This window comes from Phyllobates terribilis, unplaced genomic scaffold (genome assembly GCF_046119375.1).
Source record: "Phyllobates terribilis strain yellow unplaced genomic scaffold, ASM4611937v1 Scaffold_2__4_contigs__length_985480577, whole genome shotgun sequence".
Classification (NCBI taxonomy): Eukaryota; Metazoa; Chordata; class Amphibia; order Anura; family Dendrobatidae; genus Phyllobates; species Phyllobates terribilis.
This window is the reverse complement of record NW_027362762.1, coordinates 62,839,009-62,866,889: the sequence shown is the minus strand read 5'-3', so window position 1 is coordinate 62,866,889 and position 27,881 is coordinate 62,839,009. Positions and strand designations below refer to the sequence as shown.

Below are 27,881 nucleotides of genomic sequence, written 5' to 3'. Positions count from 1 at the left end.
TACCATATAGTGTACGGGGAAAAATTCCAAGTGCGGTGAAATTGCAAAAAAAGTTCAATACCACAGATTTTTTTTTTTTTTTTTTACACCACATTTACTGAATGCTAAAACTGACCTGCCATTATTATTCTCCAGGTCATTACGAGTTCGTAGACACCAAACATGTATAGGTTCTTTTTCATTTAAGTGGTAAAAAAAAATTCCAAAGTTTTTTTTTTTTTTTTTTAAGCAAAAAGTGCCATTTTCCAAGACCCGTAGCGTCTCTATTTTTTATGATCTGGAGCTGAGTGAGGGCTTATTTTTTGCGCGCCGAGCTGAAGTTTTTATTGATATCATTTTGCGGTAGATCCGATGTTTTGATCGCCCGTTATTGCATTTTATTGCAATGTTGCAGCGACCAAAAAACTTAATTCTGGCGCTTAGAATTTTTTTTCTCGTTACGCCGTTTACCGATCGGATTAATTCTTTTTTATATTGATAGATTGGGTGATTCTGAATGCGGCGATACACATTTGGTATGTTTTTTTTTTTTTTAATTATTTTATTTTCAATGGGGCGAAAGGGGGGTGATTTAAACGTTTATATATTTTTTGTTTTTTTAAAAACAATTTTTTTTTCACTTCTTGCATGCTTCTATAGTCTCCATAGGGAACTAGAAGCAGCACTTGTCTGATCGTCTCTGCTACATAGAGGTGATGAGCAGATCACCTCTATGTAGCAGAAATGCTCCTGTGCTATGAGTGCCGACCACTAGGTGGCGGTCATAGCAATCAGCTTATGACAACCACTGGTGTCTGCTGCTGACCCAGGGTTGTCATGCCCACCCATCAGTGACCCGCGATCGGGGGTCACCGATGGGCGGGGTAAGTGACACGCTTCCGGCGCGGCAATGTTAAATGCCGCTGTCAGAGATTGACAGCGGCATTTAACATGTTAACAGCAGCGGGTTACAGCCTTGTGCGTACAAATATGGCACAGGCTGTAAAGGGGCTAATAACCGTGAAACATGCGGGCGGGGACTCGAGCATGTCACTTGAGCACTCACGATACTTGGTGCATACCTGAGTACCCGATGCAAACTGAAGTAGCGAGCACTTGCGCTCAAGACTAATGACAACAACTTATCCAATATGATGACCTAATGTTATCAAATTCTGTGTGGTACATCTGGGTTCAAAATGTTCACTATACCCCTTGATAAAATCCTGGAGGGGTGTAGTTTCCAAAATGGGGTCACTGGGGGAGGGGTGGGGCTTCCACTATTTAGACACATCAAGGGGCTCTCCAAACGCAATATGGCGTCCGCTAATTATTCAAGCAAATTTTACATTCAAAAAGTCAAATGGCGCTCCTTCCCTTCTGAGCCCTTCCATGCGCCCAAACAGTGGTTTTCCCCACGTATGGGGTATCTGCATGCTCAGGGGAAATTGCACAACAAATTTTGGGGTCCGTTTTTTCTTGCTACCCTTGCGGAAAAAAAAAAAAAAAAATTGGGTCTAAAGTAACATTTTTGTGAAAAAAAAAGTTAAAATGTTCATTTTTTTCTTCCACATGCAAAAAAAATTCCTGTGAAGCACCTGAAGGGTTAATAAACTTATTGAATGTGGTTTTAAGCACCTTGAGGGGTGCAGTTTTTTAGAATGGTGTCACTTTTGGGTATTTTCTGTCATAAAGGCCCCTCAAAGTGACTTAAAAACGTGATGTGGTCCCTATAAAAAAAAAAAAAAAAAAAAAAAGGATTTTGTAAAAATGAGAAATCGCTGGTGAACTTTTAACCCTTATAGCTCCCTAATAAAAAAAAAAAAAAAAAAATTGGGTTCCAAAATTGCGCTGATGTAAAGTAGACATGTGGGATATGTTATTTATTAACTATTTTGTGTGACATATCTCTCTGATTTAAGGGCATAAAAATGAAAAATGTTGAAAATTATTAAATTTTCAAAATTTCAGATTTTTACACAAATAAACGCAAGTGATATCGAAGAAATTTTACCACTATCATGAAGTACAATATGTCACGAAAAACAGTCTCAGAATCAGGGGGATCCGTTGAAGCGTTCGAGAGTAATTACCTCATAAAGTGACAGTGGTCAGAATTGTAATAATTGGCCTGGTCATTAACGTGCAAACAACCATCGGGGGTAAAGGGGTAGTAAAAAAAAATAAAAAAAATATGCAAGACATCAGGGATGAATATTGCCATGATCCCCCCCGTATTGTGTAAATGGCCAAAAAATGATTGATCTTATATCCAGCTTAGAACTCGCACTCCATGTTAAGTCATATCCCTAAAGTACACCACTTTTTTTTTACCTTTGCTGGCATTACCTGGTGAAAGAGGTAACAATTCTAGTGGAAGGGGTCAAAGCTTGTCACCTAACCCATCATTGGCGCAGGGGTGGGATGCTTTATGGGTCCTGTTACCTTAATCTCTGACCCTTTCTTCTGCGGTTGGGGGGCATCTGCCTAGGGCAAGGTTCCCCAATTCAAGTCCTCAAGACCCACCAACAGGACATGTTTTCAGGATTTCCTTAGTATTACACAGGTGATAATTCCATCACCCGAGCAATACTAAGGAAATCCTGAAAACATGACCTGTTGGTGGGCCTTGAGGACTGGAGTTGAGGAACATTGGCCTATGGCACCAAAATACCTTGTCCCGACCCTGTTTGTATGTATACAGCAGGATGTATGTGCATGTACACACTGCTGAGTACATTTATATACACCCTGTTATATATTCTATTATATAAAAACAAAATTTCTCTTTCCCCATCCATCTCTCCCATTCATGCATCTTTGACACAGATCATGCTGATGTGTGATGCTGGGGAAGGAGATTAGGTGGAGATACAGGAGAGCACCCCTGCAGGCTTCCAGTCCAACACAAAGAATGATGGAAAGTCCATAAAAAAAAAAAATATATATTATTATTAGCTCACCAAAAGGTAGATCACAGATCACAGTAGTATGTAGTCCATGTAGTGACGCACAGAACCAACAGGGCCAGTACCAACGGCATGAAAACCACAAGTGAAAAAGGGAAAATTTCAGCCCCTTTTTGCTAATGAGGAGAAGTTTTGTAAGAGGGGAGCAGAGTAAACGGAAAAGGAAGTGATGACTGACAGCAGAAAACTTAGGAACATTATCCATAACCATTTATGGCAAAACCAGTATAGTGTTAGGGTAGTAGACAACCTCTTTAGAACGTTTGGCCAAGGCTGCGCCAAGCTCTTGTACTTGGCACAGAATGAGTATTCAAACAAACAGTCCCTGTAAAAAGGGAATCTGTCAGCGGGTTTTTGATGTTTAATCAGAGGACAGCATGAGATATGGGTTAAAACCCAGGTTTCAGCGATGTATCACATGTTAGGCTTTGTTCTGTTTGCCTACAGTAACGGTTTTATTACCTGGTGATTATCATTCTCTGGACTACAGCAGCACGTGCTTGCTAGTCTGACTCCGCCCTCTTCTGTGATAAGCAGCTCACCGTCTATGGACAATGTATATACAGAACCTGCTGTGGGCGAGGTCAATTTTCTCAGTTCTGCTACATTGCCAAATTTAAAAACTGATTGTGCCACAACTGCTGCACCCAGTAGTCTAAGTGATACGTCTTTGGATTCAGGATCTGTTTGTGTGGCGCCCCTGAGGGTTCGACCGCCACAGGAATGCTGCACTTCAATGAAGTGTGGTGTTCCTCCTCTGAGGTAAGGCCGGTGTGATGGTAGTGATCTAGCCTTTTGCATCCAACACCACATTTCCACCAGAGGGAGCTAGTATGCACTAGGTGCTGCTCCCCTGGTTACAGGGAGACTGGGGAACACAAAGTGGTAGGAACCAGTTAGTGGGTGTGGGTGGAGGAACAACGAGTGACACTTCAAATTTGATATTTAATAGAATGCCATCTTTGATCTTGGTCCTAGTTAGTCGGTTCTTCTGGTTCTGTTCTGTCCTGTCCTTTGGTCCTTCAGTCTAGCCTTTGCTAGTCTGTCGGCTGTCACTGTGCTGTCAAGATACTGTGTGTAATGTGACTTCCCTCCGGGAGCGCAGATCCTGTGTGGGCCTGCACCGGCATGGGACACAGCCCTCGTACCCCGATCTTTGGGACGAGAGGTAGGTTGCAGACAAGGAATGTCTCAACCCGGCCGAGGACCAGGATCAAGAAGGCCCGGGAGCTTTAGAGAGTGTGGCTCCCTAGCAAATGGGTCCCGGGGAGGATGCAGACGGAGCGGAGCACGCCACCTGTCCTTGCCTACCTGATCTATTCAGAGGGATTACGGCTGCAAGAGGGGTACCGGCCCCCGACACCCAACCTCGTACTCTACGTCCAGGATGGGAAAGCCCGGTTAGGCCCTGAGGATCCCACCGGGCTTCGGATGGAGAGGAATTGCCACCCAAGCCCTACACCTGAGAGGAGCTCAGAGGGAGACCCGGCCTATCTACACACGCACAGACGGGAAAGGGTAAAGTCTGTAGTGCAGGAACACTCTGGTGTAGGGATGCTACCTCACAATAGACTTCCTCGGAGGTAGTCGGACCCCCTGTCCCTGGTGGCCGCAGGACTCCGAGAGGAGCAGGGAGTCGCCTTCCCGCTAATATCTGAGTGAGTAAAGCCTTGGAAGTTCACCCCTATGGCCTCCGGACTGTTCATTACGTGCCATACCACGCGACGCGGTGCCCGCACTCCCCGCGCTACTGCTACCCCCCTTCATCCTGCCTTGCCTGCCCTGAGGCCACGCTCCGCCTGTGGGGAGCAGTGAGAACTCTAGCCGCCATGACACCAGGCCTCAGCAGACTGCTAGCGGCGCTGGTGGTCCTTCACCAGACACCACAGGTGGCGTAGTCGACAAATACCACTCAACCCTGAAAGCCCTTACATCCTTTTTAATGTGACGGCCCTGGGCATGGAACGGGTCCAGGCCACGGCTGCATCCCCCTCAACATGTGACCCGGCTCCGAGTATCCCCCATCTTCCCAGGGCAGACCTGCGAGCGTCACATTTGCCTACATCATGCTGCTCAGATGAAGTTGAAAAAAACCTGCTGACAGATTTCCTTTAATTGCAGGGCCCTAAAGACTTTGAATTGACAAAGTGAAGGCTATAGAAGGTAGAACCAGGGAGTGAGGATTGAGAAGTTACTCATTGAGCTTCTGTGGGAAGAGACCAACCTAAGTGAAGTAAAAGTCCTGGGTATTGACCCTGTGACATGATACCCACCCAAGAGAATTGTGGGGGGGGGGGGGGGGGATGAAATCTTAAAATTTTATTCCACATGTACCAAACCATTAAAATTCACATGCTGGCGATGGTGATAAAAAAAAAAAAAAAAAAAACAACCACAAAAAACAACACAGCATGTGGATTTTAATGGTTCGGCACTTATGGAATACATTTGAAGATTTCATATTCTATCAGATCACATATTTTTTTATTTTTTTTTTTTTGGGGATGTGCCCATCAACTTTACTTTTCTTGGACCAATTATTTAGGTAGCAGAGGTACAACATTCATAAATAGTAGTGCCAAGCTGCATCCCTACGGGTAGACTAGAAGAACGAAAGTGGCACCAATGTAAAGAATAGTATCCGCCATAGAGTGACCGTATAACGGACAGATACAAGTGGTACATAGGTGATTTATCATATTCAGGGTGCCATCAGACGACTGCATAACACGGACTACGATCGCATTGCAATGCCTGAACTGGCCGCCAGCTCTTCTGATCTGAGCATGACAACTGCATAGAAATACATGCTGTCACGTTCCTGTCTGGAGAGCCGCCGGCCAGTCCGAGCATTGTGATGCGATAGTATTCCGTGTTATACGGCCGTCTGACTGCGCCCCCATCCACCTGCAGCATAAATTGAAGAGGACTATTCGGCTCTCCTGACTGTTCCCAATCAATACTGATCATTCTGTAAGGATACATCTGACGGGTAATGTTCATTATTGAGTGAAGGCTACAGTCCACAAGATTGAGTTTAACTCAAAGTCTCTGTGCAAGTCATTTTTCTGACTCCATAACTAGGCTGCAAGTGTGGGGCTCTTAGACAGCATTTCTATGGATGTCTGTATTGAACCAGTACGCACACGAAGAAACTTCAGATAGCTTCAACTCTACTACAGAGGCACAAATGAAGATTTCAGAAGAAGTTTATTCCCTGGCTGAATTCTTGTATTATGTACAATAGTAACAGCAGCAGCTGCAACAACTGCAGTAGGGAAAAAGACAATTCTGAACCATGAACAATGGCTGACAAACACTAACTGGGAAGAAGGGAGGGGTTACTTACATCAGAGCTGGCCTACAGGCAGAGAGAAGGGGCAAACTTCTAAAGGGGCAATCCTGATTACATAGCAGAGAAACACCTACAATACTGTATGATCCCAAGTTGTGGGACATGACAGTCATTCATTTCCAGATGCAATAACAGTGGAACTTCAGAATTCCAAGTTAGGATCCTCCAGGATCCCAGACCGCCATGACAAGTTCTACCAACCACAACTTGTAGAATTTAAAACTAAGACAACTTTGGCTCCGTACTTTTCCCAGCATCTGCCCCATCGTTTGCTCATGTAAATGCTCTAAACAAGAATACACGATCTAGCGCTTCTATTAGTGCCCCCTCACCAGTGTCATCTTGTGCACCATAGAAAGGAATGCCACTTTGTCCCTCCATACGGTAGTAGTCCACTGTTGTGCTCCCAGCAGCCCATTCTCCTACACCCCTCTCCCCCATTAGTCAGCTTTTCATTTCAACTAGCTCCTTTAAAAAAAAACGGGAACTGTCAGCACGGCCAATAATTTAAAGGCATCTTCCTGCCTTCTTGTTATCCCTCTATCACCACTCCTCTCTTTGATGGACAGTACCGGCTTCATAGAGCCAAGGAAGGGTGGAGATGGATGGAAAACAAGCAGGTGGGAAGATGTAGCTAAATGTTTTGGCTGAACAGAGCACCTGTGATTGTCAGCACAGAATGACTGTTCAAACCAAAGTCCCTTTAAGTAGTCTAACTAGTAACAGTGTGCCCACAAGACATTTGTTCGAGAAATTCTTTGTAGCAGTGTACCCACAACAAATGCCTGAGGAAGAGGTGGAGGGGGAAATGACAAAAAAAATACAAAACAAATTTGTGTTTTGGATACATTTTCAATTAAAACCCCTTTAAATTCACCGCTTAATCAATTTAAAAATAAAAAATAAAATAAGCCCTTAGAGAATTCACACCCCCTCCCCAAAAAAAACCAAAAAAAAAAACCCCAAAGACACTACTTCTCTACAAATTGTTAGCTTAATAAAAATGATAACAGAAAAAAAATTGTCCACCTCGCCTGAGGCATCAGAACTTTTTCAAAGAGTTGGAAAGAGATCTGAACATTTTTGATATTAATAGCTGTTTACAATAGATCCTAGCATGCAAATACCCTTTTTTCACTTTTTTTCTCCCCACATCCATGTGCCGTCCATTTGGTGTGGATACTAATCTGGGTACTCTCGAGAGAGAATTAGTCTCCTTCCCCCTCTGGCATCTGCCATTAGAATGCCATTTTACTTTCTAGAATGAGTCTTCTTGGTTAAACTGCCATGTATTTCAAAGGCTCTGCTCCTTTACTGACAAGCAGGGCAGAAAGCCATTTCCATTGGCTGCTCTGTAGAGAACAGAGGAATCGCTGTTTAGAGATCTGGCTATGGTAAATCATTCAGGGACACACTTTACAGCAATGGTAGACTGGCATTTAGGTCTTAGTATAGGCGGTGGACCTGTCGAAATGGTGAATGGCCAAAGTGGACCTCCTTTTGACATCACAAGTGATCCTACCTATAGCTAGTGGAGTCTTCTGCCAATGGTGGTGGTGGTGATGATTAGCGGCATTTTTGATCCCCGTTAAGAGAACAAATCGTTGGATGATCTCAAAATCCCAAAGTAACAAGTAATGTAAAGAATTGAGAACTTTTTCTTTGTACACATAAATGTTCCCAAGTCTTTTAATTTACCCTTTTACCCTTCATATTCCAGTGTGAAGTTTCTACAGCTTGACCTAGTGTTTACCTTGACGGAACCAGTACATCAGCAGCATGGAATTGTTGTATCATCTGAAGACTCACCTGTCAACAAAGGCGTGATGAAGAACAAAAATAGGGTCATTAGCGGATCCCTGAACCGAGGACATGGAGCCATTCAGATATACGTGCAGGGAATTGTGCATGTTACTTTGCGAGCGGTTTGCAATTGCTGTCCGAGGATTTGCAAAACCTAGATACAGAAGAGACAAAATATTAAAGTAGAAAAAAAAAAAAAAAAAACATTCAAGACCAGACTTTTTTTTTTTTTTTTTTTTAAGTCTTTTAAAGTACAGTTAGATATTACGTTTTACTTGTTAAGTGCAGGGGGTCAATCTGCAGCGCTCCAGCTGTAGTTTTGAAAGTGCAAGTTCTAGTATGCAAGTGGTGATAGTTTTATAGCAGCTGGATAGTTGCAGGTCGGAGATTCCCAGACAGCAGTTATAGTGAAGTAATAAACCCACTGCAAACAATGGCCCAGATTCATAATTTGAGGGAATATTTTTTTTTTTTTTTTTTTGCCCCCTCTAGTTTTGTTTTTTTTTTTGCCCTGGTGGTGCAGGACTTTCTCAAAAATAGTTAATTTGGTGCAAATAAATTTATTTTTTTTGTTGTTACATTGGAGATTTTTACAATAACGAATACATTTTTTAAAAAAATTATATTTAAAAACCTTGTATGGGAGTCTTCAGCTGTGAACAAAGAAAAAAAACTAAATAAAACCATGTAAAGTTAACTACAAAAGGAACAAAATTAAAGAGGAGCTGCTACCAAGTGAAAGGTGGCCAATTTTTGATTTCCATTTCATTTCCTCTGCTCAGACCAAAAATTCTATCACCCCCTTCAAATCTGTTGCCTGGTTCTCTAGAACCACACTTTTTTATTTAGTGTTACAGGGCTCATAGGATTCTCTGGGGTGCGGCTTTAGGCTCCTGGACATGCATTGCGCCTTTGTAAAAATGATAAAAAAATTGCATTAAAAGGGCCCGCATCTTTGGAAACTTATGGTGAAATTTTAAAGAGGAAATTATAATTATAGGAGGACAAAGAAAAGGCTGAGATATTAAACAGACACTTTTCATCCGTGTTCACCAACAAACAGTCTGTTCCAGGAATCTTTCAAAACAGGGCAAAAATCAAAAGTTCACCTACTATTAGGGTATGTGCACACGATGCAGAAATGCTCAGGATTTTTTCCTGAGCGTTTCTGCATCTCTCTGGCAGGAAAAAACGCATGCGGATTGTACATGCGGTTTCCTGCCAGGGACATGCGGAAATGAAGCGGTCTTCACTTTCATTTCCGCATGCGGGTTGACAAGCGCTTCCCAAGCGATTTTAGCATCACTTGGAAAGTGCTTGTCAACTTCACACTATATAAATCCATCCAACCGGCAACCGGCATGGATTTATATAGTGTGTGAATGTCAAAAAATAAAAAATAAATATATACTTTACCCTCTGATGGCCCCCGGTGTCCTGCTTCGCTCGGTCCCGGCTGCCGGCAGTGAAGACTTTAGGACCTTCCGACGTCAGCGTCACGTGACCCGTCACATGACTCTGACGTCAGCGAAGGTCCTTCTTCATTCAACCGCGAAGTGCGGGGAATCAAGCAGGAGCGCTGCGCGGGCCGTCAGAAGGTGAGAATATATATTTTTTAATTTTATTCTTTTTTTTTTTTTTTTAATGGTACCTGGGTCTGGATGAGAGTCCTCTCATCCACACTCGGGTACCATCCGCACATTAGACCGCATGAAAAGCGCATCAACATATACAGTGATGCCGATTCCATGCAGTCTAATGCAAGTCAATGGCGGCAAAAGAGCAGCGTTTCCGCAAAATTAATTGACATGCTGCGGATTTTTGACCGCAGCGTTTACACTGTGGAAAAATCCGCATCATGGGCACAGCACATGCGGATTTCAATTGGGGAACATCGCTGCCCTTCTACCATGCGTTTTTCATGCGTTTCCGCGGCGTTTACGCAACTGCAAAAACGCCGCGGAAACGCATGAAAAACGCATCGTGTGAACTCAGCCTTATAACTATTTTAAGGCTATGTGCCCACGTTGCATTTATGAAGCAGAAAATTTCTGCTGCATAAATGCAAGTCCTCTCCCGGAAAAACGCATGCGGAATTCCGCACGTGTTTATTGCGCATTTTTCGCGCGTTTATCACGCGTTTTCCACATGCGGAATTGCCTTGCGTTTTTTATGCATTGGACAAAGGCAATTCCGCTTGCGGAAACGCAAAATTAAATGACATGCTGCGGATTTTTGAATGCGGCATAAACGCTGCGGAAAAATCCGCAGCATGTGCATAGAACTTGCGGAATCCCATTGGGGACCATGGGGTGCGGATATACATGCGTTTTTCAAGCGTTTACGCTGCGGAAATTCCGCAGCATATACGCTTGAAAAATGCTACGTGGGCACACAGCCTAACACAAAAAGAAGTACTCCTCCGTGTGAGCAAATTAAACATTGACAAATCCTCTGGACCAGCTGGTATTCATCCACGGATACTGAGGGAATTGAGCTCAGTAATTGATAAACCGCTGTAGCTCGTAATCTTAGACTCTCTTGTAACAGGGGTAGTGCCACAGGATTGGAGGATAGCCAATGTGGTGCCGATATTTAAGAAAGGTAAGAAGGTGGATCCAGGTAACTACCATCCGGTAAGTCTGACATCAGTAGTGTGCAAAGTTTTTGAGGGCATCATAAGAGATGACCTGCAGAGTTATATCGCAGAGAATAATGTAATAAATGATAATCAGCATGGATTCATGAAGAATAGGTCATTTCTAACCAACATGTTAGGGTTCTATGAGGAGGTAAGTGCAAATCTGGATGTTGGTAATGCAGCTGATGTGATTTATCTGAACTTTGATACTGTACCACATAACAGCCTTATATTGAAGCTACAGAAGCAATGACCTGGGGGAACTATATGTAGGTGGGTAATGAATTGGCTAACTGATTGGCAACAAAGTCATCATAAATGGTACATTTGTGACGCCCTGCTGTGCATTGAGCCATAGATCCTGGAGGGGTGCACTTCAGGATTTCTCCACAAGAGGCCCTCAGAGCATATACACACACCTCCACCCTACCTCAGACCACCAGAGGGAGCCCGGATAGGGATATAAATACGGAGGGTGGAGCTAGGCAGAGTCAGTCTGTTAGTTAGTTCCCCTCAGGAAGTGAGTGGAGACAGAACAGTCTGGAGTCCACAGCCAGTTCCTGCAGAGTGAGACACAGAAACAGGTCAGTCTGCAGTGGAGCTCAGTCAGACTCAAGCAGCTCGAGTTAAGTGAGCTAGGTGCGTTGCTGACGCTCAGAGAGCAGCAGAAGAGGCAGCCGGCTAACTGCCAGTGTGTACAGCCTAGTGAGGGCCCAAGTAGGCCGAAGGCTAGAGGAGTGAGTAGCATTGGGGGCAGAGGAGCTTTATCAGCTCACCCCAGAAACCATATACCGGACACCAGGTCAGAGTCTGCAGGGATTCTTTACACCCAGCAGAAGACAACCAAAACCCTTGGCGAACTACATGTCCCAGGAATACCAACCGCTGACTGTTATACCAGGGTCAGGAGTTACCGAAGCCCCATATACCAGCCAGTGTGTACTCCAACAGAAGGCCCTACCACAGGATCAGCCGGTGCAGAACAGAGACTAAGTTAGGCCTAGCTCCAGGTAGGCCAGAGACTAACACTAAGCGGCGAAAAAACAGGAGGCCCTACACCTGCTCACTGGGGAGAGTCCGGCAGTGCACCTCTCACCCTACAGTACTCCGGATGGTACATGCATTTCCGCCAGTAAAAGGTACAGAAGCAAACTGTATGTGTGTGTGTCCCCTGTTCTTCCTTGGACCCGGCTGGGTCACCGCCATATCGTGCACCTCGTCAAACATCACTGCCCTGAGGCCTAGCTCCACCTGTGGGGAGCTACACCATCAAAGCTGCCGTAACACCGGCCTCGGTGGACTGCCGCAGCGCTGGTGATCCTCACCAGACACCACAGGTGGAGTCACGGACTTTGACATTTCATTTTCCCCTTTTTTAAAGAGAGACCCCAGGAGCCGACCACCGCGACATCCCCCAAGACCAGGCATCAAGGCCCGGGCGCCAAGTAGTCCCCATCCCCTGGGCGCTACACATTCTCTAAATGGGACACAGTCAGAAGTGGGGTGCCGCAGGGATCTGTGCTGGGACTGATTCTTTTTAACCTCTTTATTAAGGAACTTGGGATGGAATCGAGAGTAAAGTGTTAGTTTTTGCTGACGATGCGAAACTATGTAAGATATTAAAATCTGACCTTGACATTACAATATTGCAAAACGATCTGGATAAGAGACTGAATGGGCAAACACTTGGCAGATGAGGTTTAATGTAGATAAATGTAGAGTAATGCACCTAGGACGGAGTAATCCTATTGCTGCATATACAATAAATGGGAGTATACTCGGGATTATAGAACAGGAGAAGGACTTGGGGATTCTGGTTACAAGTAAGCTGAGCAGCAGCACTCCATGTCAGGCAGCACCTGCAAAAGCAGACAAGATTTTAGGGTGCATAAAAAGAAAAAAATCTTGTGATCCCAACGTATTGTTACCCCTTTATAGATCACTGGTGAGGCCACATTTGGAATATGGGATCCAGTTTTGGGCTCCACATTTTAAAAAAAGATATTCAGAAGTTAGAGTCTGTTCAAAGGCCAGCAACTAGATTATTACAAGGGATGGAAGGCCTCTCATGATGAGAGGTTGAAAAAGTTGAGTTTTTTAGCTTAGAAAAACACCTGTCACGCAAGGTGAAGGAAAGACAGTGCAACACAGAGGGAAAAGGGAAAGGGAGCCCAGACTCTAGGGAAAGGGGGGAGTGGAGACTTCCTAGGCTGATCTAGTGTCACCCTGTCTCCACTAAATTGGTTTTTCACCAATTGCCGCAAGCGTACTTCACCCTGTCTTTCCTTGGCGTTAGGCTCAGGCTAGGGAAAGGAGGGGGATGAGAACTAGTCGATCCCCACTGAACACTAAAGACAACAAGGAGGGGGGGGGGCAAACAAGGAAAAATTACTTAGCTTTAGTCGACTCCAGACAAATGCGCACACGTCCTCTAGCAGCAGAGAGGAAGAAGTACTGCTCTTGCTCAAGCCTTCACAAGGAGTAATGAATATCGCTGGCACCTCCCTCTTGCGCACAGCAGGCATTTATACATCCAGGCCAGGGTGTTAATTAGCCAGAGGAAGGTAGCCGCTGGGTCCTAGAGATATAGCTTCTAAGAAGATGTCTGTAATGCCAAACGAAGAGATCTCCTGCAACCAACTGCAGGGCGACTGTCTCACTTCTTATGTGACAAGGATACCTCAGAGGAGATCTCATTTGCATGTATAAATATGTGTGGTCAGTACAAAGGTCTAGCACATGACTTATTCCTTTCAAAGACCATACTAAGGACCAGGGGGCACTCACTGTGGATGGAAGAAAGGCGTTTCTGGCAGCTAAACAGGAAAGGTTTTGTTTACAGTCAGAGCAGTTAGGCTGTGGAATGCCGACCACAAGAGGTAGTGATGGCCGACACTAACAGCTTTCAAAAAGGGCTGGATGATTTCCTCGATACAGGAAACATTGTGGATTACAGTTAAATTAGATAAAATGTTACACCTATAGTAGTACATTTGATCCAGGGTTCTTGTATTGATCACCTTTCTCGGGGTCAAGAAGGAATTTTTCGCCGTCATGCAAATTGGCTGAATGTATCATGGGGTTTTTGCCTTCTTCTGGATCAACAGATTTAGGTACAGTGATTTTAGTAATACCATAAGAGTAATACAAAAAATAAAACCAAATAAAAAAAAAAAAAAAATTATAAACTGGTTCATTTGAAATTGTAATAGTGCACTAATAATAAAAAAATGGTAATACATTTGAAAGGCCAAGTTCCGGTAAGTTAGTATAGGGAGTACAATTGGGGGGAGAAAGGTTGAATTTGATGGACCTAGGTCTTTATTTAACCGACGTTACTATGTAAAAAAAAAAAAAAGAAAAAAAAAAAAAAAAGTTACCATTAGGCCAGTTACACACATTTTATGGTCCAAGTACTGACTGCAAGGTGCAAACTGGCCACGGATCTCCTGATCCAAAAGCCACTTGTCTCAAATGTCTATGAGGTGGGTTAGGAGGTCTGTGACCAGAAAAAAAAAAAAAAAAAAAGTGTGAAGACAGCCTTAGTCCCATTTTTAAATTGGAAAAAAAGGCATGAAAAGCAATGATAAAAAGGCCCCAATGTCAATGTTTTTTCTCAGTCCACGATGCGTTGGGTACAGTGTGTATTTCAGGACTTTGGGTGTGGGGTAAGAATCAAACTAACTTTATAAACTATATTTGCCCATTTTTCAAAAACAGCTTTCCAGCAGAATAATTTCATGACATCACATTTTTATTTACATGCCTCTGTTCACACAGGCGACAGCCATGCATGTACCTTGGCATGCCGGAGCTTAACATTACAGCAAAGAGAAGAGGTGTTGCTTTAAAAAGGGAGACTCCTGGTCTTCCAGGAATCATGAAGGTCTCACTTTTCTCCAATATGCTTTTCAAGACCATCAAAGAGGCTACAAAGAAGACTTGTAGAACAACCAAAAATTGACCAATGCCTTTTACCATGGAAAGCCCCAATTCATACTGAAATAAATATTAGGACTTGAAAGCCAAAAAAAAGGCTGTTGACTATGCGACCGCCAATTATCTTGTGTTTAAGACCAGCTTAATCTTTTGCGACTCAAAAATTTGTTCAAGAAAAATTACCTTCCAAAGTGTTCCTGAAGCTGAAGTTAGCGTTGCGATCCATGGGTCCAGTTTCATAGTCTGTTAATGATAAACAGGCTTCAACATCAGCAGTGGTAGGTAAATTCGGGGCCCGACTTCTGTCGTGACGTCCAGGACTCCTCAGTAGAGGACCTTCATTTGTGCCATTGCACAATATACGTAGCCGATTGTATTCTTCAGGCTGACTGCACACAACCTATGAATAGATAAAACCCACTAAAATAACAGGACAAATATTGCTAAATTCTAAGAGTTCCGAAAGAGATAAGAATGTGCAACCACTTGATCTAAGGACTTTAAGGGATTTTGTGAAATGTCACTTTTAACATTAGTATTTATATTTCATGAAATAAAAGTCACTGTTCTAATAATGCATCGCTCAAAATGAGCTTAAAGTTTAACCAAAAGTATTTTATTGACCCACAACAAAATTGTTTAGCCTTCCCCTCCTGCCCAAAAAAAACCCTCCAAAAGTCACTAGGCATCTGCACACACTGTCTAAAACAAATTTAATCCATTTCTAGCCGCAAGGTAGGAAAAGCTGATTACAATAAGTGGGGGCAGGTCAGGGCTCTACATGAAATGAGGATGGGACAGTTGCTCGAAGCTAGCCCCACCCCAGACCTACGGCTACCCTTAATTGTTTCGCTGATCTTTTCCCCACTGTATAAGTATTTGATACACTGCCGATTTTGCGCGTTTTTTCCCACCTACAAAGAATGGAGAGGTCTGTAATTTTTGTCATATGTACACGTCACCTGTGAGAGACAGAATCTAAAAAAAAATTGAGACTTCTCCATTCTACGTAGGTGGGAAAACTTGCAAAATCGGCAGAGTATCAAATACTTATTTTCCCCACTGTATATAAGCTGTGCAGTAGAGGAGGCTCTCAGGTTTTTTTCTTTGTAGTTTAGTGTGCTTTAGTACATATAAGGGTGTGGCCGCCCTTTGTCTGAGCTGAAAGGTTCATTCTGCCTCTCAGGTCTATACTTCTACTAGGGGTTCAGTCTCTCTACCCTTATCCATATGTATGTCACTTGACAAATGGTAAGGTTTTAATATTAGAGTTAGGACTGTCCCATAAGGGTTACCGTGACGTGGTGAGATGGCTTTTACATTATTTTGATCAAAATAATGTTAACTAAATACCCTTTATTACTTATTATTTTTGCACTGTGCGATTTATCCATTTACTTCCAGTTATTTGGGTATTTTGCTTGTCTTTGGTTTTTCTCAATTTTTGTCATATGTACACTTCACCTGTGAGAGACAGAATCTGAAAAAAAAATGTAGACTTCTCCATTCTTCGTAGGTGGGAAAACTTGCAAAATCGGCAGAGTATCAAATGCTTATTTTCCCCAATGTAGATACGCTGTGCAGTAGAGGAGGAAGACATGATCTCCCTGCACCACCACTCTTCATTCTTTAGACCACAGGTCGCTCTATGCCTGCAGTCTACAGAGTGGTAGGAACAGAAGCGTTGGCGCATGCACCAGCATGGCGACGTCATCGCGCAGAGACTCTGATGTCCAGCACATGCAACAGCACTTTGGTAGACTCATCGGGTTCTTAGATTAGGAGTAAAAAAAAATATATATTTCAATTGTAACATGTGGTGTGACTGTGGGGTTATCCAAGTATCGGGGCCCCTGTGGGTGTCCCTCATACAGTGTGGGAGCTAATGTCGGGGCCAATTGTAAAGTTTGGGGCCTAGCATACTGTGTATAGGAGAGCTGTGGGCCCCACCATACTGTGTATAGAAGAGCTGTACAGGGGGTGGGGGGAACCAGGAAACAATATTAAAATGGTAAGTGGACACAAGCATTATAGGAGCACTCAGTGCCGTGACTGTCAAAGGTGCACATGAGGCATTATCACTTTCTAGGGGCAAAATCTGGACGCTTTTCTAGGACACTTGCACGGGTAATTAATATATTCTAGGGGTAATTTTACCATCTAGAGAGCACAAATGAGGCATTATTATTATTATGTAAGGGGCACAGTGGTGGCATTATTATGCGGGGCAGTAAGAGGAGCTGTTTTTATATCACACAGCAGGTGCAGTAATATGGACACACATGGCTGCGAGGGCTCAGTATTGGGAGATTGTGCAGGTTGGGGATAGATGGTGCTGGAAGTCAGATGTGTCTTTGCTGTAATCTCTGCAGACGAGTCCTGACTGGAGAAGTTGTCATGGCGGTCTGGGCCGGATGGAAAAGGCAGGAAAAGTGAATGACTCCATAAGAAAGAACGTCAGCTGTAAGTCACCATCTAACTATACTCTACTACTATATGTCACCATATGGCAATAGTATCAGTGTTGGTCTTTGTATAGAAATTTGTTTTCAGCAACACCGTGGTCATCATCTGAAGTTCCCCCATTACCCATGATTAGGGTGCACCACTGAGCTTATAATCAGGGTTACCTGGTTAGGGACCCACCCAGATGTTTCGCAAGGAGCCTCCCTTCTATCCCCAAGCTAAAACTCTAGCTATGCCTCTGAGATGGGGGTCTATTTTTTGGGGGGGGCAGGTTTGACATCTGCACCTGCTCTTCCGTCTGAAACCTTATAGCGTGATAACACTGGCAAACTTTTAGTTTAGGGAAGACAATCCATTGTACGACAAGAAAAACACATGCAGGGAAGTGAGGAAAAGAAAGTTTCAGCTCCTATAGTGCTGGCAGAATGCTGATGAAGAGATGCTTCACAAACAGCACTTCTGAATCTTGTGTAAAGAGGGCTATAATATAATTATACATAACGAATGGCAGCTTGCAGCAGTCAAGCATCATGTCTGAATTTTCAGAATGACTAGAACTGCCTTAGATTGCCACTTTTGCTATACTGGCTCTTACTAGTGATGAGCGAGCACTAAAATGCTCAGGTGCTCGAAGCTCGGGTTGAGCACATTGGAATACTTGGGTGCTCGACGCGAGCAACGAGCCCAATGTAAGTCTATGGGAAACTCTAGCATTTTTCTGGGGTCCCCCCCGGCGGTCTGCAGAAGGTCAAAAATTGCCCAAATCGATGGGAACAGTGCTCAATTAAACATCAGGCAGGCAGAATATATAGGCAGACAGGCAGGCAGGGTATATAGGAGGGTGCATGAAAAACATAGCAGGGCACTTGGAACACACTAGTGCCCTCTGATTTTCATGCACCCTTCTCTTTAAAAAAGCCGGCCAGCAATTCATCAGCGGCATACACCGGTACCCGACAATTTAGAACAGAAAGAATAGAGCATCACACATAGATTAGATAGAAACATGTCAGTCACATATATAAGAAGTACAGTGATAGTGTTGATTACTGTACTTGTCATTTAGTGTTAAAATAAAGGATTTATTTAAAAAAAAAAATTGGCGTGGGGTTCTCCGTAATTTTAGGCTCTAGCGGAGGTTAAGCAGACGGCTGGGGCAGATGTTTGAAGCCTGGGAAGGGGGTAATACCCACGGAGCTTCCCAGGCTACTAATATCAGCCCCCAGCTGAATACCTAGCCTTTACTAGCTATTAAAATGGGGGACCCAAAAAAAAGAAAAAAAAAAAAAAAAAAAAAAAAAAAAAAATTATGACGTGGGGTCCCCCCTATTTTAATAGCTAGCAAAGGCTAGGCAGACAGCTGGGGGCTGATATTAATAGCCCAGGAAGGGTGCCATGAATATTGGCCCCCTCCCAGGCTAGAAACACCAGCCGTCAGCCGCCCCAGAAATGGCGCATCCATAGGATGCCTTGCTCTTCCCACTGCCCTGTAGCGGTGGCAGTGGGGTAATAGGGTTGGGGTTGATGTCAGCTTATAATGCCAGCTGACATCAAGCCCAGGTTAGTAATGGAGAGGCGTCTATAAGACACCCCCCATTACTAACCCCATAGTCAAAGTTAAAAGAAAACACAAACACCCAGAATAAAGTTCTTTAATTGAAATAAACACATTCCTTTAATGTTCTAAATTAAACCATACTTACCATCATGCCCATTCCAGCTAAAGCCAACGATCTCCTGCAATAAAAGTAAAATAAACCAACCTCATCCTTACCTTTCCATGGTTCCAGGACGGCTCCAACTCTGCTTCATTCACATGACGGGCTGGATCGCAGCCGAAAGCTGCCATCCAGCTTGCCATGCTTGCGCTCCTCAGTGTCTGGCTGTGACGGCATCCAGATGAGCCGAGTTCATGTCCAATGAACTCAGCTCACCTCATGCACGTCACTGACAGCGTGGGAGAATTCTCCTGCGCTCACCGCTTGAGCAGGAGAATTCTCCCAGCCTGTCATCTCAATGCCATCCCAGCGTGGATCGCAGCCAAGCGCTGCCATCCAGCTTGTCATCCTTCAGAGACACTGCAGAGCGCAGGCATGCTCGCTCATCACTAGCTCTTACCCATCAATTCAGATTACAGGATCTTATTTAGTACTGTATGAAGCGGTAATACCCGCGCAGGCGGACATAATGCTCGGTCAGCTGAGACGCACTGAATATACAACACACGACTAGACGGATTATAATGTTCCATCACAAACCAGAGCAAATCCAATCGGTTGCAGCATGGATGTCAATGAATGAACACTCACATTAGCTGTGACACAAATACAACCATTTCTCTTTTGGATGGGAACTTGCCATTGCATGGTTAACTTAAAGGAACACTCCATGAAAAAAAAAAAAAAAAAAAAAAATGCCCGTGTTATGAGTATTATCTGAGTGGGTTTTTTAGAACACAGGGAAAGAATAAGAAAGAATCTTGGTGTCACGCTGTACAGTAGATGTAGTCTGACCTGTGCACAGCACTGTACAGAGAAGGAAAAGTGAAGCAAAAAGGATATATAGGAAGGTGGGAAAGAATTCAATTTTTTTAAAAAAAATTTATTTTAAAATCCCTGGTGTTTGTATGCACAGGAGTCCAGTGGGCGGTCCTACTCAGTGATTGACAGCCATCTATGCATGCAGTGACACAGAAAAGACTGTCAATCACTAAATAGGACCGGCCACCGGACTCCTAACAGCAATGAATAAAGTATATGTTCATCCGATCAACTCAGAGTTCCCATCTTTGCCTTTTTTGGGGAACGAGCCATGAGTCTCCCATGATATGGATACCGCGCACTACAAGCTCTGTCACAACATCTTCCGGTGGTGCATTCAGTCCATCACTGATGTTAACACCCACTGGACTCTTAAGCCCAGAATTAGCCTTACTAATCGAGAAGAGCGAACACGGACATTTAATCACAGACCGACTTTTTCCCCAGATCAAAAGTTTGGGTCTTCATTGTTTCCAGTGGGGTTCGGCTTCTGGTTCAAATCAGTTTACAATTCTGATACCCGAAATTCCACATGTCCGCTCATCCCTACTTTTCCCATAAATTATAGATTTAAAAAAAACAAAACAAAAAACTCTGCTCTTGCCTTTTACCATGACACGCTCTCTTTTAACCAACCAATTTCATATGCTGTATAAGCCCAGGAGGATCTAAGGTGGTGGAGCCTCTTGGGACCCACCCCCGCAGAACAGAGAACAGCCCCTACCATGTAAAACGTGACGCGACAATGTATCACATGAAAAGGGGAACTATGTGGCCACTTGCAGATAGCCCTGGAGCTGCCGGGCTCATTCTAAAATCAGCTGATTTTTGGGGGAGGGGCAAGTTATACATTTGTATAAGGCCACGGTCCGCATTTTACATAAGTATTTCTAAGCCAAAAACAGGAGTGGGTGAAGGATACAGAAGTGGTGATGTGTTTCTATTATACTTTTCCTCTGACGGTTCCACTCCTGATTTTGACTTACAAATAATGATGTAAAAAAACTGACCAAATACTGAACATGTGAATGTGGTCTAATGAAAAGCCTGAATAACTCTTGCAAAGGGTCAATATAATCACCCTTTATTTAAAAGAAAAAAAAGTCCATTAGACTTCCCGAGAAGACCAGAAATAAAAAGGGTTTGTCTGGTTTAACTCACACACCCCATTGTTGGTTCTTCTGCAATCAGATCATACGTAGAGGAGATGATGTGTTCAAACTATTCCATGGGGATTTCACAACGGAGCCGAAAACCTCGCAGAGGTGCTGAGCAGCGTCACCCGAGGCTGTGGAGTTTGGGTCCGGAGATCATGGACTGACCGTGAAACTGGTCTTCTCACGTGGCCAAGAACAGAAAAGCTTCGGTCATCTGCGACCAGTGCTGCCAACTTCACGTGGTTTTTTGAGCCTCAATGTGTGAACGCAGCCATAGGCCAGAAGAAACGCTGCGTTTAATTGTCAAAGCAAAATGGATGTGACTTCATGAAGACGTCTGCCCGCTCTGCCTCCAAGGACACAGCTGAACGGTTCGGTTTTAGGCCAAATTCCCACAATGCACATTTGGTGCTGCAGACGGTCATGATCACACGGAGCAGAAAAGTTGTGTTTTTTCCTGCAGGTGTCGGCTCTGCACCAAACGACAATAACAATCTTCAGATTTTTGAATCAGCATTTTTTTTTAGAATACAGAAAAGATTTGAATCTGTACGTAAAAAATGCACTTTCTATAGGGAGTCATAGAAAAAAAATATCTAAAATTATTATTTTTTTTTTTTAAAAAGTGCACCAATTGTGGATTGTCCAATAGCTTTTTAGGCCTCATTCACATGTTAGTTTTTTCATGTACGAGTGAACTGGACCAAGTTTCATCATTCTTTTCCGAACAGTCCATGAAAAAAAACAAAAAACAAAAAAAACAACAGACCACACACACTGTATCTCTCAAATGCCATATAGCTACCGATTTTTTTCTCAGGCATCCAATTTTTGAGCAAGTTTTTTTTTTTCTACACCAAATACAGCCAAGAAAAACAAACAAAACTGAACTACCTGATTGAATAACATGGTGCGAGTGCAATACTTTTTTATTTTTATTGAATTGCACTCAGACAAGTTATACAGTCTAAATTAGATTACTTTTTTTCAGCTGCAGTTTTTATCTTTTTTATCATGTTAGTTTTTGAATAAAATTGCTTTGTTTAAGAAACTTCCTGTTACTTAACTTTGATAAAACTTCTATTGATAAAGTCACATGCATTATTATGTTTCCACGTCTCATTCAAGTCTATGGGGAAATTACGCAAATAAGTCGCATATTCATCACAAGTCGCTACGTGGATCAGCGACAAAAATATAAAATGAAAATATAGTGGACATGAGATTTCTCCGTTTTTTTTTTTGTTTGTTTGTTTTTTTACGCACATGAAAATACGCAGAAGAAAAAAGAAAAAGCCAAAAAGACACAAAAGATGCAAAAATACTCATTGTGCAAACTTATCCTTAAGTGCAGAATCCCAATGTTTCACCAGTGGGGGGAAAAAATAATAATAATGTTACTTCAAATCTGCACAAGATTCAATAACCAGAGCAGATTCCTATTGCACATTTTGGTGCAGACACCTGCAGAAAAAAAAAAATATATTATTATTATTATTATATGTGTATTTGCATGTGGGAACATGGCCTTAGACAACGATCTATAGGCCACGTTCACGATCTGGAAGCCAAAAATCAGGAAAAGTATAATAGAAACATGTCACCACTTCTGCATTTATCACCCACTCCTGGTTTATAATGTGAGCAAAGGGGAACTGTAACACCTTCCATACCTCATGCAAGTTACCTTTGACAAGGAGGTCTTCTACTAATGTGGACCTACAGGATCCAGGTCTATCCCAGGAGACCGAGGGCCCCGATTCCTTAAAACTGAAGGCAGCACTGGAGTAAGTCACCAAAATTCATTAATAGCAAAGCCCCTTTTTAATGGATTTGGCACAGATCTTCAATTGCCTTCCACCACCAAAGTACTTTACACCAGTTAGGGGCTTGTCTACATTTCGGTTTTAACTTATGCCACAGTGTGGTGTAAATGTGCATGAATTTGTCATGCATGCTTGACCCACTCAAGCTCCAACCAGTTTTATAAAAAAAAAAAAAAAAGGGAGCACGCTTAAAAATACCAAAAATAAAATTGTTGGGCAACTTAGTTGTATCCGGAGATAAAGTTAAGAAAATATGATAGCAATATCATGTGGGTTTTTGTTGGGAAGCAGAAATTCTCCAAATCTTTCTCAAAGACTTGGAGATTCTGCTCCGAAAGAAAGACAGAAATAATTCATGTGTACAGACTTTAAAAAAAGCCAAAACTTTGCACTTAAGAGTTAATATAAAAGACTTACTTGCCAAGAAGAGAAGAAAGATGCTGGGCTCAGGAGATTGTTGGTTACTGGTCGAGTTCCCCCAAAAAATTCATCCGTACAGATGTCACACTGCTGGGCATCTCTCCAATCCCAAAAGGGGATGGTGAAGTTCTCATCACCCGTAAGCTTCTGAATCTCATGCTCCCAATGAAGCAAGAAGAACCTGTGCCAGGGAAGAAATGCTGGTGCTTCATGGGCAAAATCAATATTTCTCCACACAAGGTCACCTTCTAGGAAAGCATCCCTGGAGGCGTAATAGTGCAGCCACACAAACAGGTCGTACACGCTGATGTCTGCGAAAAGCGGGTGGGAACCATTGTTCATTTGTTCGTAGGTCCCGGTGGCGATTACAAAGTCGGAACTGATGCTGCGCTTGGCGAGATTGAGGTAGGCGACGACCTTGTCCTTCTCCGTTGCGGTCATCCTAAATATTTCCTTTCTGATCATCGTTCTTCTCACAGTACAGTTGGGACCGATGAAACCAAACTTGCAATCGCCACAATTGTAGCCCATGAAGTTGCCCTGACATTGGCAGGTCCTATTGTAGAAGACAATTGGCCAGTTTTCCCGATCGTCAATGCCGCTAAAGGGAAATTGTGAACCTACAGGCGAGTTAGACAGGACAACGTCTTGACATGTTCCTCTCTCAGAAGCTTCTCCACATGGAGAACCATCTCCAGCCCAAACTGGGCAACACTCTTTGCTCAAGAGGACCTCTGCCGAGCTACATGCCCTAGGAAACTGTCCATAAGCTGAGGGTAATACAAAGAGTAGGACAGCAGCTGCAAATAGCATGATACTACTTCTCATCCTGGTGCCCCTAGACCTTCCAAATTCCTCAGCCCTCTACAACAGACCAGGGCAGGAAGTTCTGCTGTGTCCTTCTCACTTATTAATTGGCTTAATCACGTGTTGAGGCTTATATCATGTTTTACTCTCACTCCCAGTGAAGAAAACTTCTACTCCCTCCCTCGTTAGTATTTCTCATGTGAACTCACAGGCACTGGAATGTGAATGGATTTTTATTTTCCAAAAATTGCAAAATGTATCCGCACTTTTTCCTTTTTTTTTTGTAAAAGTTAAAATTTGTTTTTTTTTGCCAGCTAATTTTTCATTCTTAATTAGATGTTTGTTATTGTCATTAAACGGTCAAAATTAGATCCACACAGGACAAATTAGGTAAGTGTGACACGAAAAGTGGAACTAATGAGGTTGAATAGATTGAGGGCAACATGTGATTTCAGATCTGGGCTCCAGAAATAAAATCAGTGTAGGGATGTCTGAACAAATAAAAAAAATAATTTGAAAATAATTAGAATAAAAAATATGATGGCAAGGTTTTTTTTTTTTACATATAGGATATGTTTGCACTGCGTCTTTTTCCAGCATTTTTTTTTTGAGTAACAGAAAAAATTCTCACAAAACGCTCAAAAGAATCTTCCTATTCATCTCTATGGAAAAAAGGACTCGTTGTTCATATGTTCAGTCTTTTTTGCGTCTTTCGAGGCTTTCTAAAGAGCTTGGTGAAGGAAATGAAAATGGATCTTGCTTCTTTGAAGTGCCTCCTGTTGGAAAATGGTTCAAATTAAGCAATGTAAACTTAAAAGGCTGCAAAGAATAACACTTTTTAGGAAAAAAAAAAAAAAACTGGAAAACCACTTCAAAAACTTTTACAAAACACCTCAGGAAATGAGAAATTTTTCCAAAAACTCTCGGTGGATTCCTCCTGGAATCCGACTGACAAAACGCTACAAAAAATAAACATAATGCTCAGCAATGTAAAAACGGCATTGCTGTGCACTTGTTCCGCTTTATGTCACTTTTTTCGATGACTTCAGGATTCTAAAACCCTATAGTGATAAAAAGAAGTGACATGCTCATGGCTCATTCTGCAGGCAGCTTCTGATTATAAAAGGCGCAAGAACAGCGGTAAAACTGCCGGCAAACCCGCTTCAGGAAGACGACCACCGGCATTTTCCTGAAGAGGCTTCGCGTGGAAAGTCTCAGCAGCTAAGAAGGAAAGTTTCCTGAAGCAGTTTCTTCTAGAAGGGTATTTGCACACCACATCTTTTTCAGGCGGATTATGCCCGGAAACCACCTGAAAAATCAAAAGGGCCCAATAAAATGAACATAGTGCACAGCAATGTTGTTTTAACATCACTGTGAACATGTTCCATCCTTTACCACTTCTTTTAACTGCTTCAGGGTTCGGAAACAGAATAGAGTTAGGGTATGTGCCCACGATGCGTATTTCATGCGTTTTTGGTGCTGAAATTTCCGCAGCGTAAACACATGATAAACGCATGTTAAGCCTTCTGCCATGGTCCCCTATGTAATTCCGCAATTGTAATGCCCATGCTGCAGAATTTTCCGCAGCGTTTTTGATGTGCGGAAAATTCCGCAGCATGTCCATTATTTGTGCGTCTACGCATGCGGAATTGCCATCTACAATGCAGTAGAAAAAGCAAGGCAATTCCTCATGTGCAAAACGCCCGAAAAACGCATGTCAAATTCCGCATGTGTTTTTCCGGGACAGGACATGCGGAAATGAAGTGCAAATTTTCTGCTACATTTTCGCATCGTGGGCACATACCCTAAAAGACGCTGGCAGCTAAGCAAGAACGACAACAAAACCATCAGTGAAGCCGCCTCAGGAAAACTACCGCAAGTGTTTTCCTGAAGTGGCATTGCCTGGGAAACTTCGCCGTCTGCTCATACCCCAAGTCCTCCTCAAAAACTCAAAAATCCACCAAAACTTGGAGATTCTGCTCAGTGGCTATGTGCACACGACGTCTTTTAAACTCAGATAAACTCATCGATTTTTTTCAAGCAGAAGAAGCTTCATGAAACTCCAGTGTTTTTTTTCCTAAAACATCCTTTGCGTCGTTTTTTTCAAATGTTTCCAGAATGTTTATCAGATGGTTTTTTTTTCTACCAGCATTTTTCGGAGAGTTTTCCCTTGATTTTTAGTCATTCTTTTTTTATTGCCGTTTTCCGGTCATTTTTTTTTCACTCCATTGTATTACGATTGAACCGCTAGCTTTTTTTTTTTAAGCAAAAAAGATGTCAAAACACTCCAAAAAAAACGTTTGAGCTTTCCCATTGATTTGTATTGTAAAGTACAAAGTGTCTTCCACGCGGAAAACGCCAGAAGAATGGACCGGTCACTAATTTTAACCGCTTGGCATTTTTTTTTGAAACCTGAAGAAGTTTAAAAGCCTGAACATGTGGTTGCGTTGCCGTTATTTGCACCAAATATATCAAGATATTAGGCTATGTGCACACGGTGCGTTTTTGATGCAGCAATTCCACGTGGAATTGGCCTCAAAAACGCACTGCAAACCTTATCCCATGATTTCCCATGAGATTTAAACAGATCTGCGCACATGATCAGGATTTTTCCTGACTGAAATTCATGTACGTAAAAAGAAGCAGAATGTCCATTCTTTTTGCGTTTTTGCCTGCGTTTTTCCTATACAATGCATTGGAAAAAAAAACACATGGCAAATCCTCAGGCAAAAAAGCACAAAAAACGCATGCAAATTTAAAAAAAACGCACGGAATTTCCGCAGCATTTTTGCTGCCAAGAGATACAGAACCTTGCAGAAACGCTGCAGAAATTTCTGCACAATTCCTGATCGTACGCACATAACCATAGTCTTCTGTGTAGATATTTTTTTTATATAATTTTTAGAACACCCACTTACTGGAATGAGTTTGCAACTTTTTGTTGCGATATATATATTTTTTTTTAAAAATCGCAATTTATAAATCTGGCGAAACCCTCATATGCATCGCTAATTATGGCCACTTTTGAAAAGTGATGAGAAAGGCATTAAATCAAATTATTCACAAAGTGGTGTGAGAAGAAAACCAGCTCAAAAGCTTGATTCATGTCCCTTAAACATTAGTCAGAATTGATATTCTTATAGAGTACACCCAAAGAAAAATGTTCTTCTTTTCCTCCTTTTCTGCCTTTTGGGTCAATGGCATTTTTTTGGGTGTTTAGCTGAATATCTTTCTAGAAGAAAATAAATGGCATAAAAGACATGAAAGAACACAAAAAAAGCTTGTAAAACCACATCAATTACAAAGAATTTATTTATAACTTTAGGCCAGTTCTACAGTTACAAGTATTACACAACTGCAAGTCTTAGGGTATATTCACACTCGGTGGTTTTTCAGCGTTTTTTTCTGCAGCAAAACCTGATCTCTTGGCAGGAAAGAAGTTGCCTCAAAAACGCAGGTTTTGATGCATTTTTTCTTGCTTTTTTCAGGATCCCAAAGTTCAGCTTTGCTTCCACCGCAGAAGCATGCACACAGGTCACCAATGCAAGACATATGTGAAACAATATTAACCAGAATTTCAAATGTAATAGTGGGGAAGGTGAATTGTTCAGAAATCGTTTGGCAGTGCATTGAACTATGGTCTGCCATTGAGTTGCTCAGGGATTGTTCAATTTCACACCTCCGTGGGCCACAAGTATTGTTCAATCTCACACCTAGATCAGCCAATGTTTACATTGTACAAATCACTAATTTAATTAAACTGTCCTAATCCAAACTGCCATCAAGACAAGATGGTAAAATCACAAAAATAAATGAGTTTCACATACTGCTCTACTTGCTTTTTTTTCTCTAAAAATGCAGCAAAACCTGATAGCTATGTTCACACTTGGAGCTTTTTCAACATTTTTTCACTACCCATTACTTTCAATGGGTGAAAAGCACTGAAAATTGCAGAAAAAATCCTGAAAGAAGTAACATT

General features: G+C 42.5%; 1 protein-coding gene across 1 annotated transcript in view; it reads right to left on the bottom strand.

Moving 5' to 3' along the window:
* TYR (tyrosinase) overlaps positions 1 to 24,044 on the bottom strand; it is a 74,051-nt gene extending 50,007 nt beyond the window's left edge. Inside the window, exons 1-3 of the mRNA XM_073662048.1 lie at positions 23,093 to 24,044; positions 14,870 to 15,086; positions 8,113 to 8,260 (exon numbers count right to left, since the gene is read on the bottom strand). Coding sequence (XP_073518149.1) covers positions 8,113 to 8,260; positions 14,870 to 15,086; positions 23,093 to 23,923 — 1,196 coding nt within the window. The 5' untranslated portion in view covers positions 23,924 to 24,044. The remainder of the gene's footprint in view (positions 1 to 8,112; positions 8,261 to 14,869; positions 15,087 to 23,092) is intronic.
* Positions 24,045 to 27,881: the final 3,837 nt, after the last annotated feature.